Source organism: Festucalex cinctus, chromosome 13, assembly GCF_051991245.1.
Source record: "Festucalex cinctus isolate MCC-2025b chromosome 13, RoL_Fcin_1.0, whole genome shotgun sequence".
In the NCBI taxonomy this organism is placed as follows: domain Eukaryota; kingdom Metazoa; phylum Chordata; class Actinopteri; order Syngnathiformes; family Syngnathidae; genus Festucalex; species Festucalex cinctus.
Genome location: NC_135423.1, coordinates 14209501 through 14225969, shown reverse-complemented (window position 1 = coordinate 14225969; position 16469 = coordinate 14209501). Strand labels below are relative to the sequence as shown.

General features: G+C 39.7%; 1 protein-coding gene across 9 annotated transcripts in view; it reads right to left on the bottom strand.

Moving 5' to 3' along the window:
• Positions 1–16469, bottom strand: part of kirrel3b (kirre like nephrin family adhesion molecule 3b) — a 181643-nt gene that overhangs the window by 72202 nt on the left and 92972 nt on the right. For all 9 annotated transcript variants that reach the window (XM_077540829.1, XM_077540830.1, XM_077540834.1 and 6 more), the window contains exon 3: positions 885–1034. In XM_077540829.1, the coding sequence (XP_077396955.1) occupies positions 885–1034 (150 nt within the window). The remainder of the gene's footprint in view (positions 1–884; positions 1035–16469) is intronic.

Here is a 16469-nt window from a genome sequence, read left to right as displayed (position 1 = left end):
GCGCTAGCTACAAAAATAAAACTCAACGTATGCGATCACCATAACACCATAACACTTTTTATTTTTTATGTAGTAAATCGTGGTTGAAGAACTCATAGTTAGTACATCTTAAGTAGACTGTGCTTCATTATAGTTTTTTTGGTGGCATTGGTGATTCGTTAGGCCACCAGAACTAGTTGGGGTCCTAACTATACTCGCGAGAGTGTGTCGCAAAATATGGTCGATAGAATGTCATTAGTTGTGTTGTAACTGAGTAGTAAGGACAATTCTAGAGCCAGAAGTTTAGAGTTTTGTAAATTTTAATGCAATTTCCATGAAAGAGATCATGCTTTTGGTGAAAGTCTGAAGAAAACTCTTTTTGATACAGCAGCACCTCCACATACACATTAACAGGATGCCCTCAAACGGGCGAGCAATGCCGACACGTGTGAGTCAAATTAGCTAAGTTCCATGCACCTATTGAGTAGCATACCATGCTGTGATGAGAGCGCTGACAGATTTAATTAGATCGCGACACTGAAGTAATTTAATAAACAATTTGTTAAATGATTTGGATATTCAACGTGTTTATGGATTTTCTCATTCATTATGTCACTGCTGGAATTGTTAGCGATGAGTGTTAATACCTTCTCTCAAGGCTGAATATGCATAAATCTTTGATGAACATTGGTGAAGCGGTCACTGTCTGTTGACTAATGAGTTGATAAATGCAAGCGGATTAATTTGGATTGGAAACATGATGTGTTGTGAGTCGAATTTGTTTATGATTTTCAAGCAGTGTCAACATTTGACGGATTTAGGCCAAAAATAATCAGAGAGGCAATCTTGAACATTTGGTTATTAATATCAATGTGGTGTGATATATATATTTGTGTGCTCCTTACCTGAGAGGTCCCTGCCAACCCCGAGCGCCAGGCCATCTTTGATCCACAGTACAACACCATGGTAACCAGGGATGGAACATGGTAATGTCACAGGTTGGCCAGCCACCACAACCAAGTCCTGTGGTTGCTGGGAAAACATTGACTCTCCACCTGAAGCACAAAAAGGCGGATAATTCAGACTTTTATTTATGTGTTTATTTATGTATGTATTTATTTTAATGGCTGCAGTCAATTGCTTAAGTGCAACATGAAGGGAAAATAAATGGGAATGGCAACATATGTGAATTTCTACACACATCTCTTGTCAAACACATGTTTTAAAGACCTCTTGAGGGTGAGCTACAAATGTGTTCTGTTGCTATTCATGATGCAAAGATGAGATACAAGCATCCGAGGTGTCAACGTGATGTCAGGACTGAAGTGCAGACTCAGAGACAGCTGTTCCACCTCAAATTGGTTCATTTATGAAGGATGTCCTCATACAGCCAAGCTGGGCCTGTGCACACGGCAGATAACACCATCTCGTCTCCCAACAGTGCTCCAGCAGCATACATTAACTCAAGCTAGCACCCATGTGTTCCGACTGTGCAACTGCTATTAGCTGCACTCCTCTGCTGCGTGATCATGCAGAAAGTGGTGAGCAGTGAACTCCATTAGAGGTAGAGCGTTTGTTAATGGGGATCGGTACGGTGAAGAGGGGTAGAGACAATGGTGGGTAGTGGTAATCCCTATTATGATTAACCTGCCTATCAAAACAATGTCTTAACCGGCATACATCACACTCATCTGAAAGTAATGCTTTCCTGACATTGCTTGTGATTTTTCTTATTTTCTCAGCAATTACCATCATAAGCCAAAAGCAAAGACATCACAAAACCAGAACGTGTTCTTACGTCTTATGTGTGTATACGACGTAGCACTTCTCGAGCCAAGACCTGCTTTTCCTCAAGCACCAATGCATTAAAAACAACAATTTATCTTTGCCCAATGAGTCTAATTGGTCTTATTAAGGTTATCTCGGATAAGGCATTAGCCAGTGAGACCCTAAAAGAAACTACCATTTGCTGAGAAGGAAGGTCTAATGAGCTAATCTTAATTATGCAGACTTATGCAATATGGGAAAGGTTGTTGGGCAAGGAACCATGATAACTTTAGTGGGTGGTCAAGATAAACCCAGCACACCTTAATATTGCCAGTGTCAATTTGGCTCAGATCCAGCCACTTCAAAATAATCCAGCAGGAAACTGCCTGATGTTTTTTTTTTTTTTTTTTTTTCCTTGCCCTTTTGTGGTTTGATCAGGGGATGTCGTTGCTATTTGTCAACTGTGGGCATGTGAAGCCCTTTGAGACTTTTGTGTGATTAAGTGATATATAAATAAACTTGACTTGATTTTGAATAAATCAACCAGAATGGGATACACACAAAAAAAAAAAAAAATGCAACATGTGACTGTTGTCATAGTAAAAGACAAATTGCATTCAAGAAAAGACAAAATGTAGCAAGAAAACTTGGGGTATATTATATAAGAGTTGAGGCACATGTGCATCGTTTTATTATTCTTTATTGCTGCATATCTCATACACATATGCACACATCAAAATGTTGCAATGTTCAATGACGGTGAATCTGCTCAGACAATAGGTGACTAGCATTCGTTTACATCTACCATGTAGTATTGGCTTGGTATGTTTAGAACACCAATTGTACTAGAATTAGTCCTTTGTTGGACCCGGAAAGTTTGTGTGCAAGTAGCACAATGGCAGAGCCCATGTGAGGAGTTTAAGATGTAGAACTGCAGCCATGGCCAAAATGTGTCTAAAAGAGCATAACGATAAAAGTAAAAGCAAAGCCCAAAGGGAAAAATCCTGCGTGGGCCAACAATTGCTCCTCTGACCTTAAAGTCAAACAATAATGGATCAAAAGAAATTGTTAAGACTTCTTAATATTGGCAGAAACCAAAAGGCCTCCAATAATCACACTGAGCAATTAGGACAAGTTTTGCTTTTTCTTTAAACAAGTGCACGTTTTATCCCCTTGAAGCCAACAGTTAGAAAGCTGAATGGAAATTGAGGCCTACTTGATTAAACCGGAATCTCGGCAGTTGCTGTCATCCATTGACTAAAATCTCAGAGTGGCCATTGAGTGTATCAGTGACAGAGAGACTTGTGGTGGAACACCGACTTTTCTTCAACAAATCTGTCTTCACTAGAAGGGACCAGTGGACAAGTGGAGTGGTTATCTGAGGAGGCTGGGTTTACATTAATGTGTTACATTTAGGGGTGTAAAAATTAGTATGTTAATTTTGAGTTAATTTGACTTTCCTTTAATGCCAGTAATTTTTTTTTACGCGCAACTAATCGCCACCACTTACTTGGAAAGCCTGTACTGGGGGAATTCCAGTTGCAACCATTTTGACCATATGACCATTTTATAATTGAATCGACTAGACAAAGGACTTCACGCTGTACACGATTCAATTGTTACAATCCAGGCAAGTGGTTCTTTTGCCGTCCATAGTTTCAGGAGGGGGCGTTCCCATGGCGGAAGTGACGATACGTGCAAATGGTCATGAATATTAAGAAATTTAGAATATTTTATACTGACATAGAGGCAGACCAAAATACCAGAAATGCATCTTTCTAGACTTTTCAAATGTAATCTCATTTGCCACTGTACCAACTTTCAACAAACTTTGGAGAAAAAAAATGCTAAACACTGTGCACAAGTAAGTCTGGAGAACAACAGCCATGAGTGGTAACTGACAGTAGACCTCTGCCAAGGCTGAACAGTGCCAATCGACAACCACCTCTAGCAATTGTATGCTGACAAAGAACACATCATTTATTTTATGGTTGATGATAACTGGTCAGTGCGATTAACATTCCAATGAAGTGACCAAGAAACAGAAAAATACAATTTGTGTTGAGATGGTAAATAATTAGTATTAGTATCACCAATGTCAAAGTCAAGGCTCACTCTTTTGTGCTCTAAACTGGCATCATGAAGGCAGCGTTAGCCATGAACGCCATTGGAGTTAACCACACTGTTAAAAAGTTAGTGGCAGTCCTTAAGGTGTGTTAATTTTATCGTCAAGTCAACAGCCAGTTAAATTTAACTGAGTTTTGAACGACAAGATAATGATGCCGTTAAAGTTAACAGTCGGTTAAGTCTAACCAGAGGTTAAAAAGTAACCGAGTTTTGTACAACTGGGCACAGACAGCTGGCATAGGCTCCAACACTCTCACAACACTAACGATGGTAAGCAGCTCAGAGAGAGAGAGAGAGAAAACTAATCATCGATAGGTGGGTAAGGGGTATGATCAGACCTTCCAATTTGCAAATGTCTCTTGATTACAGGTGTTGCAATAGGCAGAATTGAACAATCTTGTTGGTTTACGTCTGCACAGCAACACAAAATGGGACTGGGTGCCCATACCACCCACAGGGAGTGGGGATTAGTGGCACTATCAGATAAATGTTTTCCTCAGCAATTTGGATTTGCTAAATCATGCATATTGCCTTTTCATATCTTTGATAAGAGCTTATCTGTCAATATCAGACAGCTACCTTTTCCCCCCACAAGAAACCCTGCAGATTTTGACAATGATCTGCTTGCCCAACCCTATTTAGTTCACAAAAACAGTCAAGGTCATAGCACTCAATTGCTCTTTTTGCAATTCACAGGCTAACATATGCAGAACAACATTTCAAAGATGGATGTGATGTAACTGCAGATTAAATGTTCAGAGATTAGAAAAGATTCTGCAAACAATCAGACAGCAGGAGATCAGCACAGTCATTATATGAAAGATTTAATACCAACGTGTTGATGAAAATCAACAGCAAAGGTTATCATCCGGAGAGAATATGATTTTCTCTAAGTTTGTCTATGATTACAATTACTCAGACAAACACAAAACAATGTGTGCAACCAATAGCCAGTAAACAAAAGGCATGCCTTAAAATAAGTACAACTTCTTTTGGAGCTTTAATATCTCACATTTGCTTTGCAACAATTAAATTTTGTCGTTGCCAAAAATGTTTAACAATATCCTTTTAGGTTTGAATAACAAATAGTGGGCAGTTTTGAAAAGCAGTTTTAGACATTAAATGTGTTTGTTTTTCTAACATAAACAGAAAGTTGCAGTGACAATGACATCATTATTTATTTATTTTGCATCAATGAAATGCAAAATGTAATATGTTAATCGCAGTATCATCCAATGTGTGCCAATATGTTTGATTTATTCCATGTTTGTTTGTTTGTTTTAAACTTCTAACCAGATGATCCAACATGGATGTGATTGTTTACATCAAGACCAAACAACCTTGACATAATGACTGCTCAGTTCTTTCAAATAGGCTCCAGACTTTGCACAGCAAAGTACCATCCTGCGTCACAATATGGGCACATTTATGACACAGGCCGGTACTTTGTATCGCCTGTGGTTGTTATTGTTTCACTTCAGATAATTTGTTTACTGTTGGATAGTTGCTGCATTTCCGCACACGCCGGGGCTATTTTCTCCTTAGGGCTAACTGCCCCCAAATTCATCGCGCAGTCAATCAATCGGGCTTGGAAATGATGTTTATAGTTACACATTCGGGCCACTTCAAAGAAATAATCAGCATGTTGCCTGTGCGCCATGTGGCCACACGGCTTAGGCCAAGATCATTATCACAAAGTATTGTCCCTCTCGCTCTTTACTCACAGCTATTTGGATGTATGGCTTTCGAAAAGGGGGTAACTTGAACAATTGTGATCCTCAGCTAGATGACAACAATACAGTAGGCTACTTGTTTGTTTTAAGATGTGTATACTAAATAGAGGTAGGCTACTATTGAAATAAACAGTGTGGCAGGAGGACCAATACTAAAATAAATAATTATATACATAAACTTCATAATCTTTCACAGCAGGGGCCTCAGCGGGTTTTCACTGCACAGGAAACAAATACACATACTATCAAAGAGGGATTATCATTTATTAATATGAATATGGCTCCTCGCTTAAACTTAACAATTTGCACCCTCCCAAACCTATCCTCCTCCTCCTCCACTGTGACACCAAAATCTATTCTTGTCTTTTGGTCTCCAGACTGTGATTAGTCATAAATCCTGCTTTCATCAACTCGTTCTGCATATATAACTCTGACTGTGCTGCTCAATTATCAACACTGTGGCCACAATATGCATCCATCCTTTCATGTTTGTGAACGTACACCGTTGCCATTATTTTCCTGAAAATATTTGGAACAATCACATTATCCATGGGTGTTGAAATGGCAAGGAAAATGGCCACATGGTCACCGCTTAATCACGTTTTGCCAACTTAAATTACAGTGAGCTCATCACATAAGGTAACCAATAATTATATTTGATTGTGTCTGACTTTGTGCTATAAAAAGTATAAAGAGTGAAAATAGGTTTACTTTCTTGATATGTAGCACACTCTGTCCATAATACATCTCTGATTAGTAATTGCAGTGGAACATAAACATTTTATTGTCGTGCCATTTTGAGTTTGAACAAAATTTGCCCCTAAAGTTTCAGAAAATCTTTTGTGGGGTTGTTAACCATCATCAATTGCATGAAGGGTGTCTAACAAAGACCAAGAAAATTGTATTTTAATTGCTAACATAAGCTGATAACTGCTTTTGAACTAAACAACAAGAGAGAGAGAGAGAGAGAGAAATGAGACAAATGAGATAAATAAGAGATAAATGATGTCTAACGAGACTTCAGCAATTAATTAAATACATTTTTTTGGGGGCTTTTTCTGTCACTTGAATGACCAGGCTCAACAAATGGTTTTAATAGAAAAATAACATGAGAACAGAGAAACAAGAAAAATAGAAGTTAACGGTTAAAATTTGTCAGTAATATTTTTTTTGCCACAACTGGTGAGCAGACACATTTTATTGATTTTATGTTTCACCTTCAGCCGCCTGACTTCTATACATGCAACATGGTTTCGGTTTCCACTCTGTGACATTGTGAATGTGAATGAATGCCTGTCAGTGTCATGATTGACTGGAGCAGTCCTGGGTGTAGTCTGCTTTTCACCTGAGATCATCTGTGATAGGCCCTGCTGCTATCCTGAACACGATAAGTAAAAGAAAACAGATGGATGGATGTGTCTATGTAAAATGTTAAAACAGTAGTTACTAAACGTTATATGTTGGCGTCTCAAAAAAAGCTCCATTAAATTTGCCAATTTACCAAAAATTGTTAATCAAATTTGTGCTCAAAGTTAGATCCTCCAGTGTGCACCTTTCTAGAGAGCACATATGATCTCAAAAAGTGCACATGAAAAACAGAAACTATGACACAAGCAGTGTGGCTCTGATGTTTAAGCTGATGTAAAAGCAGTCAATAATTCTGCTTGATGAAAGTGGCATCTCACAAATGAAGATATCTTTGCCGACATTGCAAAAGCATGAGGAGTGCAAGTACTGTACACAAAGGAAGCCTAATTTGCATTGGGAAATGCTTGAGCCAGACAAAGTACAGAAACTGCCATCAACATGGAAAGTAATAAAATATACGCAGGACCAGAGGCGAATCTCAACCTGCCAAGAGAAGAGATGCAGCACTGACAAAGTTTCAAATTTTTGCCAAAGAACATATTTGACTTGCTTCATGGTTATTATTATTATTTTTAAAAATTCAATTCAATTTTATCTGTAGCTGGACTTGAAAACTTTCCAGTCTGCCTTTGGCCAAGCTTTCAGGATAAACTGTGATATGGAACAAGGCCCAATCTTTCAGTGAAACTAGATTTTTGTTACACTCATTAATATCAAAATGTGAGCTCCTCAGTGTAGCTGGCAACAACAATGGCTAATAATTATGAATAATTCATGAGGCCCTATCGCTCACATTAGAGGAGACATGTTTTGTAGTGACTTTATCTTCCAAATCATTGTGTTCAAATCCTTCCATTCTGCCCATCCCCTTGTAAAACACACATTGAATGCACAGTGATAATACAATACGCCTATCTGGAATATGACGCCTGTCATTAGGAGCAAAATGTGTCAGCGGCAATGCAAATTCATGAAGATGGGAAGACAAACATGGCTGCGGCTGCAAGACGTATTCATTCCATTTCTCACACTGTGCATTAGTGGTGCATGACAGTTGCCAAGGCACAATCAAGATGAATCACCTCAGATGATGACTTCTATAAATTACAAATGGCAACAGCAGGAGGGCCTCCGAGGCACACACTTTATCATTAGCTACACGGCCAGAGGAAGTGAGATTTCATGGACATCAGAGACTGGAATATCATGGGCCACAAATGGATTATTACATCTCTTCCGGCTGCATTTTTCCAGGCCGCATCATTGGATCCTGGTCCAAAAGGTCATCAAGGCATCCATTGAAATGGAGTATTCAAATAAGAGCATAAAACAAACAAATTTTTCTGTCTTTGCATGAAGGGCATCCATGTTTAAGGTCGTAAAGCTGGATAGAAAGTAGTCGCTTCGCCGGGCTTATGTGATCATTGTGCAACACAATAATGTCACACCGTTGATTGTAATTACTGTTATAAAGCCGCATCTCTTGTCTCCACAGTAACTACAGTTCATAGGGAGCTGCTCATACGTTATATTTGGCGTAAATGGAAACCACGTAACCCGCCTCTCTTGGTAGGTATTGATTAAAAAAGTGCAGGGAAATGAAACCACTCCTCAGAACCGGAGTACTTTTTTTAGGCGTTCGTTTTTGCATAATGCCAAGCGGGGACATAAAAGGGATGCAAATGAGAAATGAGGGAGGGCCGAAGAGAGGAGAAGGAGCTTGGGAGATTGCTTCTGATTGAATAGGAAAGGTCCCTTCTGTTTTTCAGCTCTATCATTACTCTCTTTCTTTGTCAACTTACACCTCTTCATTGCCTCTGCCGCTGGAGTGTTTGTGGCAGCGTTTGTTTGCCGTGTGGGCTAAGAGCAAACACTCAAGTGTTTACCGAGCACCTAGGCACCTGATGATTTGCAAGGAAGACTTGTTTGTGAGGATGAAGATCTCGAGGAGCTTTTAAAATGAGGCCAATTGGATTGATCATGTTCATTCAGGAATGAAAAGCATTTGAAAAAGTCTCAGGAGGTTGAAATGGTGCAAAAATGGAAAGGCATTCAGTCCAACGGGACATGTAGCGTGAAACATTTTCCTATAAGACCTCACTGGTACAGAAGGTGAATTTGTGCATCGTTGAGATTCCTTGAATGGGAAATAAAGAATAGTATGGATCAAAGTGCATTGAGAGGTTTCATATTACATCTAGCATACAGACACTCTAGCATATCCTTGTTGTTATAGAAATAAATAAACTTGCCTACAAACTGTGATAAAGTGGATTCATGTGTTTTTCCTATTGGGCAATGGTGTGGTTTAGGTTTAATGGATGAATAGATGGGCACCACGGGAAGAGTGAAATAACTTAAGGCCTCAGTATAATTCTGCTTGAGGCTCACGCGGAGACGTTACGGCGGAGCTCTGCTCGTGCGTTTGCCTTCCAACTTGTGCGCAATACACATCACTGCTGTGGTTTCACTCCAAGTCGGGCTGTCGCTACGGCTGGGACGCCACAGAGTGGAGATTCCTCTGCATTTTATGACAAATTCAGGAAGTTCAATTTAATTCAGAAACACGAAACAAAGCCAAGGGGAGAGTCGGCTCATCACCGTGGCTGGCAATTATTTATTGCCAATTTGCACCGGTGTCGGCCGTAAACTCGCCAAAACACAACAGCCACGCGCTTAACAAACACAGTTTTTTGTTGTTGCTGTTGTTTTCCACCTCTCGTCCCAGGCACATATCCACATGTACAGCCGTGGTCTCCGAGCAGGAAGTCGATTTGCCTGGGCGAGGGGGCGGTGAGAGAGAAAAAAAAAAAAAAAAAAAAAAAAAAAGCCGATTACGCCATCGAACGGACCAATCACAAGCGAGCTACGCCCCGCCATCGACGGCGTGCAAGGATTGGCGACGTGTGCACCGCAAAACCCCTAACACTGACTCGCTGAACCCCTGGGGTTCGATTGTACCCAGGTTAAGAACCACTTTGCAACTGCAAAACGCTTGGACTAGAATTCAAACTATCCACTTGGGATGATTAATTGTCTTCTTATTATCTGCTAGAAAACATCTCAAAAGAGAAACAAAAAAAGACACTTAGATATATTGTTAATAATAAAACACATCAATAAAATCATACATTAAGTAGTGAGTCAGTGTAGCAGTGCAGCACGCAGGTAAATAAAAAGGCTTGTGCCCTGTTAGAATGTTAACATCTGTCACTATCTGCCATACAAATGACTGACTATGGGAAAAAAAAAAAAAAAAGTTCATCGCCGCATAATAAACACCAAATTGAAATGTTCCTCCGAGAAGGAATGTGGCGCCATTAACAGCGAGGCTTTTGCAGAGCTTTCTGTGACTCACTGTAAAATCCCCATTCGACACCCCCCCTACAGTGGAGACATCCATTTGCCTCTCATCCTCCTCAACTATTTGCTTCCCTCAGAGACAGCCTTGTCTCATTCTTCATTGTGGGCTGCTGTGACATTGAAAGAGACCCCTAATCAAAACATTTGTCTTTCTTTCAGATGGCGCACAGACCGGTGAATGAGAGCTGACACCAGTGGGAGACATATTTGTCCCAATCAGGGCCTCATCTCCCTGACCCCGCCGGGCGAGTGTTTCATCTCGACAGGCCACTGATGAATCCACCACTTAGCCTTGATTTGGAGGAGCGGCTCGCCACCGCCAAAGTGCCAGGTTAAATCACAAGTGACAGCGCCCAGCCATGGCCATTACACAAAGTGCCTTTACCTTTAATGCATGTAAACGTAACAGATATGATGTGTGACTTATCTATTGTCAAGTGAGCTAAGATTACATTTCATTTTTGTACTGTCAATGTGGAATTACAATGTTTTTGTGTGCACATTCTAAAGCAGGTGCTCGCTATTGCAGGTGTTAATGTTATTTCAGGGGATATACAAACTTGGATTTGACAACTTTCGAATTAAGGATTTAGTAGTATTTGTATCTTTCTCATTTTTAGCAGTGTGTGCAAGTGCTTAATGTTGTCTGTCCATCTTTTACTATGTATTAATAATATCTATGTCAAAATACAGCGGACCATCAAGTTACAAACTGAAATGGTTCCGTGATCCTGGTTGTAACGTTGTACGTTCATAATTCAAGGTAGTATTTCCCATTGGAATAAATAGAAATTCAATCAATCCATTCCAGCCACACAAAAAAGTTACAAGTAGACCCCCCCCACCTTTTATATTTCATTGTTTGATTTTGGCATACCAATTAATGGCAAGTTATTTTTCTGTCCAAAATGAAATTAATCAAGTGGGCCATTGGGACATCATATTGCCATTTAAAAGATCTAAATTAGCTGCACATTTCTTTTGGTCATTTTTTATAGACTCTTGATTGTCTCACGCTATCAACATTTTTTTCTATAAAAATGTCCTGTGAAACTCAAATTGTTCGTAAAAAGATCTTAACTCGGGGTTCCGCTGCAACAAAAGTCAAAATGGTTAAAGTAAAAAAGGTGATAAATTAACCCCTTATGGGTGATAGAATCATTTTAAGTTTGACAACTAGCACAATATAGAATACATGTGTTTGTCATTGCAGCTGTAGTTTGCAGTTGCGGAAAAGTGAACCACAATGAGAACTGTGTCTAATATTTTGGTTACCTCAACCAGACACATGAACAAGTCACAACAAATCACAACTGAACATTATTATTTGCACATTTAAAGCAGATCACATATCGGATTATATCTTCTTTAATATACAATTGTGGCTTGTCAGTGCATTTCGCAATAAGATGCAGCAGACATTGTTTCAACTTGTTAGAAAACATAAACGGCTTTGCATAAATTCTTCTTTGGTGTAAAGTCATTGCGGCGCATCAATACTTGTTCAGACTCTTGAAAAATCTATCCGCTCAGAGCCATCGTGTATTTATTAGGCATATTACCACCACCTCACAAATGCTGCTGCACTGAAGGAGTCACGGCTTTCTGAGGTAACAGCTCAGGGGAGGGTTATTTAGCCGTTGTGTCATTTTCAAAGGATGATGGAGGGATTCAATGTGAGACCTCCAACGTTCATATTTTTCCTCTAGTGTCTGCCAAATCAACCTTGGTTCAACATCAAGAGTCTGATAACTCTATCAGTAGGTTGCATTTCTTTCAATGATTCCACGTTCGGGTAAAGGAAAAAAAGAAAAATTGATAGCTATTTAACAATCCCACTTGTGCCATTGGGGGACTATTTAACTTAACACCTGTCTGGTTAGTCTGTTATAAACTGTCAGCAGCTTCCCCCATAAAATAGGTAGGTGATGGTGAAGATTATAAATGTTGAATTTGCCCAGATTTTTAGCCCATTGTACAGGCCTATCTGTCGCATTAGTCAAATGTGTACAGTGATGAGGAAGGCTCCCTCAGTACCTGTCAGACGGTGCAATGTTGTTCGAATGAGGCATTATTCAGAGGTGAGGAAGATAGCACTGACATAAAATAAGAGCCACAGGTCAGAACTACTGGTGCATTATGGCACACCTCTGCTAAAAGGACACAATCAAAGACACAAATAAAGAGATCCATTTCAGTTTGTGAGAAACCATCATACATGCCAGCAGAGAGCTAAGTATACAGTCTACTTTTAAGTGCATATGAGGCCATAAGCAGGCAATAACTGCTCTAATTTCATCCGAATCCCCCAAATGCCTTTCTTTGGGATTTGTCCTTAAATGATTTTCAAGAGAGGTCTACGAAATGTCTCTTAAGCGCTGAAAACGAGCGGGAACTATTGTGCGTTTTCAACCGGGTATGTGATTTTTATAATAGGCAAGTGCACCGGATGAAATTGACTGCCTGCACAGTCTGTACATCACGGACGAGTCTTCAGTTAAAAGCACAGCAGCATATCCTCTGTTCCTCTCCTAGACTTCCACTTTTACAGCAGTACATCATCAAGCTCCAGACAGCCCAGAGCGCAGCACACCCCCCTCCGCCACAAATACCCGACGTCCCCAGCCGCCTTGGACGTGCTTCTACACTCTCTGTCACCTCGTACACAACACCCCTTTCATGGAAATCTCTCAATCAAAGCTTCATTTGCATTCCAAAGTAGCACTTTACAGCCAAGCAGAGGACATAAAATCACATCTGCCTTCAAATAAATAAATGGGGGATTCAAAAATGGTGTAAAAATGATGTAAAAGCAAGAGCTGGCAGAGGACTAAGCTTGACATATTTTATGCCATTTACAGTACATTAGTAAATGCCGTAAAAGTGCACAGTTGTGTGAGGCACAGTAGTCATAGGATTTAGGGTGACTTAGGACAGTAATATAAATGGGAGGGTAATGAGAGAAAAACGTTTGCCAGAATAATGTGGGCAAAGGGCCTAGAAACTAATTGAAAAAAAAAAGTTCAACAATTTGCAATTCCGTTTTCTAAACAGTCGTTTATCAAATGACTTTAGGTAAATGGAAATCAACTCATCATCCTTAGTATAGCTTCAAAAGATATAAATCATCCTCTTGGCACAAAAGTAAAACCAATTTAGTTCATAAACAGAGGAATAGCATTTTTAGTTGTTTGGAACTTAAAAAAAATGAAGTAAACCCTGTGGACCAGTAGAGTGGATGAGTAATGGCCATCAGTCCTGTTGGCTCACAGCAGGAAAGTTCTGAATGTCACCCAGTGCTTTCTCCAATTACTCTAGATTCTTCCCACAGTCAAAAACAAGTGCAGGTAAGAGTTTTTTTGCTCATATATATGATTTGTGTGACCATAAACCAAGCCTACACGGGATCCAACATGCGAGGCAGGTCATATATTTTGCACTGTGACCTTAGACCAGACCGCGACTGCAACCGTCCTGCTATTTTCCGTCAACCTTCTTCAAAAATAAACATCGATAAGGAAATATATCAATACAGAGCTTTATTGATAATAAATAAAAACATTTCATTTGGTGTTGTCATGGTTGTCGTTGTGGGCATGCAGATCACTTTAGGTAAGTGAAAAGATCATGCTAGATAGTTGGGATAGAATAATTATATATGAACAATATGAAAAGCTATATACAAATAAGATCGACGGAGAAAATGTAACTTGACAGTTTATATTTAACCTTAGTGGTGTGATTGACTGTTAATCTGTCCAGCAGCACTTCACCGCTCACAAATCATGAGATTACCGTATTTTCCGCACTATAAGGCGCACCTAAAAAAGCCTTCAATTTTTTCAAAAGCTGATTGCGCCTTATAATCAGGTGTGCCTTATATATGGATCCATATTGATCCGCAACAGGTCTCGCTGTCAAGACGCTATCGGTGACCCTGCACGATCGGTGACGCACATGCGCAGAAGACCGCGCCATCTTGGATCGCTAGCTAATACTAATACTTTACCTCAGAGAAAATAATAAAACAGCTGTTTATTCATTTTGGGAGTGAATGGAGTTGTCAGAAAGCTGGTTTGTAAACTATTAATAAAGTTTGACTGACCTATCTGACTGTTTTGTTGACATTCCCTTTAGCGCAGCACCATCTAATAGATGCATAACGTAACCCCAGCCTCTACTGTAGCGCCTTATATATGGAACATTTTTAAAACATGTCATTCATTGAAGGTGCACCTTATAATGAGGTGCGCCTTATAGTGCAGAAAATACTGTAATTAAACCAATAACAGGATAAACAGTTTAAAAACAGATCTATGTATCATCTGGGCTTTCGCCCACCACATCATTTTTGCATGGTACTTCATGTTTGTTTCAGGGTTAACAGATATCACACAAAAAATTACAATATTTAAATAAATTTCCAAGTCTGTATACACTATACATTTTTATGACACTCCGAGTATCAATGGCAACTTGCTGATGACACTTTTGAGTCAGTGTGGCCAGAAGTTCAACTCCTCTTTGCAGCACTGGTGTCAATAATCATTGCCATCATCAACGCACCCAGGCTGGACGGGGGCAATCTTGTCAATTGTACATTGACGGGGAATCAGAGAATGAACAGAGAAGTCGTCAGCAGATCACAGGAGAGGCTTGATGCCGAGGTTCAGGTGTCTCTAATCTCAGGTTAGTCAATCCCAGCACTCCTACTCTCCCCTGGTGCACTTTGCCACATCCAACACAGCAGTCTAGAGCGTTTCGACATAAAAACACCCCCTTTCACGACTGCTCATCTCCCTTTTTTAACCCTCCCTTGAACCTTTTTCTTTTATTGCCGAAAGTGATGCCTCTGGCCATAATTTACATGCCAGTGGTGTAAGAGCTTTGAACTCTGATACTGTTCCCCATGCTGCCAATATAACACTACCCAAAAGTATTTGTACTTTATGAAAAATACTTCTAATTTCAGATCATGTCTGTCTTGTAAATTGCCAAACAACCTTTGAAATTTTACCCTTTTACTCAGGGGTTCTGTGGTTTTGGGGTTGAGATCAGAGGTTTTAAAGATCTTGATAATTGAACCCATTAGTATTTAGATAAGAAAGTTACAGCCTTCACTCTTGTTCTCAGTTTTGTTTAATTCATGTCTGTAGCACTCGCCTTTCAACCTGTACAAAAACTGAATTGAGTGAGAGAGCCACATGTGGAGGCTAATCTGAGATTTGAACCCTAGACCTCTCACACCTCAATAGTATTATGAATGGCTGATGTTCATTATTAACTATGACTGACTGGATATATGTTTATTTATTCTCTAAAAGTAATATTCTGTCAATGTCATAAAAGTATAAAACCACTAAATAAAGAAAACACCTTGAATATCTTGGCAAATTATTTTTGTTTCCCTTTCCAATTCTTGGCCAAGATTCTTTCTCATTTGGGGGGTCTCAGCCAACAGAAGACTGGGCTCAATGACAACTTTGGACTTTGCCTTAATTAGAGCCCATTGGGAATAAAAACACAACATTAAAGACAAATGCAGAAGCTCAGCAGAAGTCATAATGGTGCCAATTCCCGGTGAATTCTCTCTCTCGCGACTTATAATACCCTATTATATCATATAAATAATTGTGATGCAAAGCAGGTGCCGAAAAGATCTCCACTTACAACAGTGTTTGTAGATAAATGCTTCTCGAGACGCAGAGGTCCTTTGGTAATTGTTTGTTTTTACTGGACAGTTGTGGTGTCCTCCCGCATTCTCTTTTTTTGCCTGGTCACTGAACTGCACACATGGAGTTAACCTTACTTATCACCCTTGGCTGCAGTTGCCTGGTTAGTCCTCGATTTTGTATCATTCCTGGGCAGGATGCCAGTTGAGAGCGCAGAAAAAAAAAGAAAAAAAATCTGCAAGGCTCTCACACAAGCATATGTTGAACACTGTCTTCCCTGCCCACCAACATGTAGATGACCCAAAACGCATGGTGAAACGAACTGGCTCTGTTGTAGTAATAAATGGAGACAATGTTAGGACATTAAAGGTCAAGTTAGGTAAGATTCTTTCTTTCTCTCTCTCTCTCTCTCTCTCTCTCGCTCTCGCTCTCGCTCTCGCTCTCAGTCTTGACAATATGA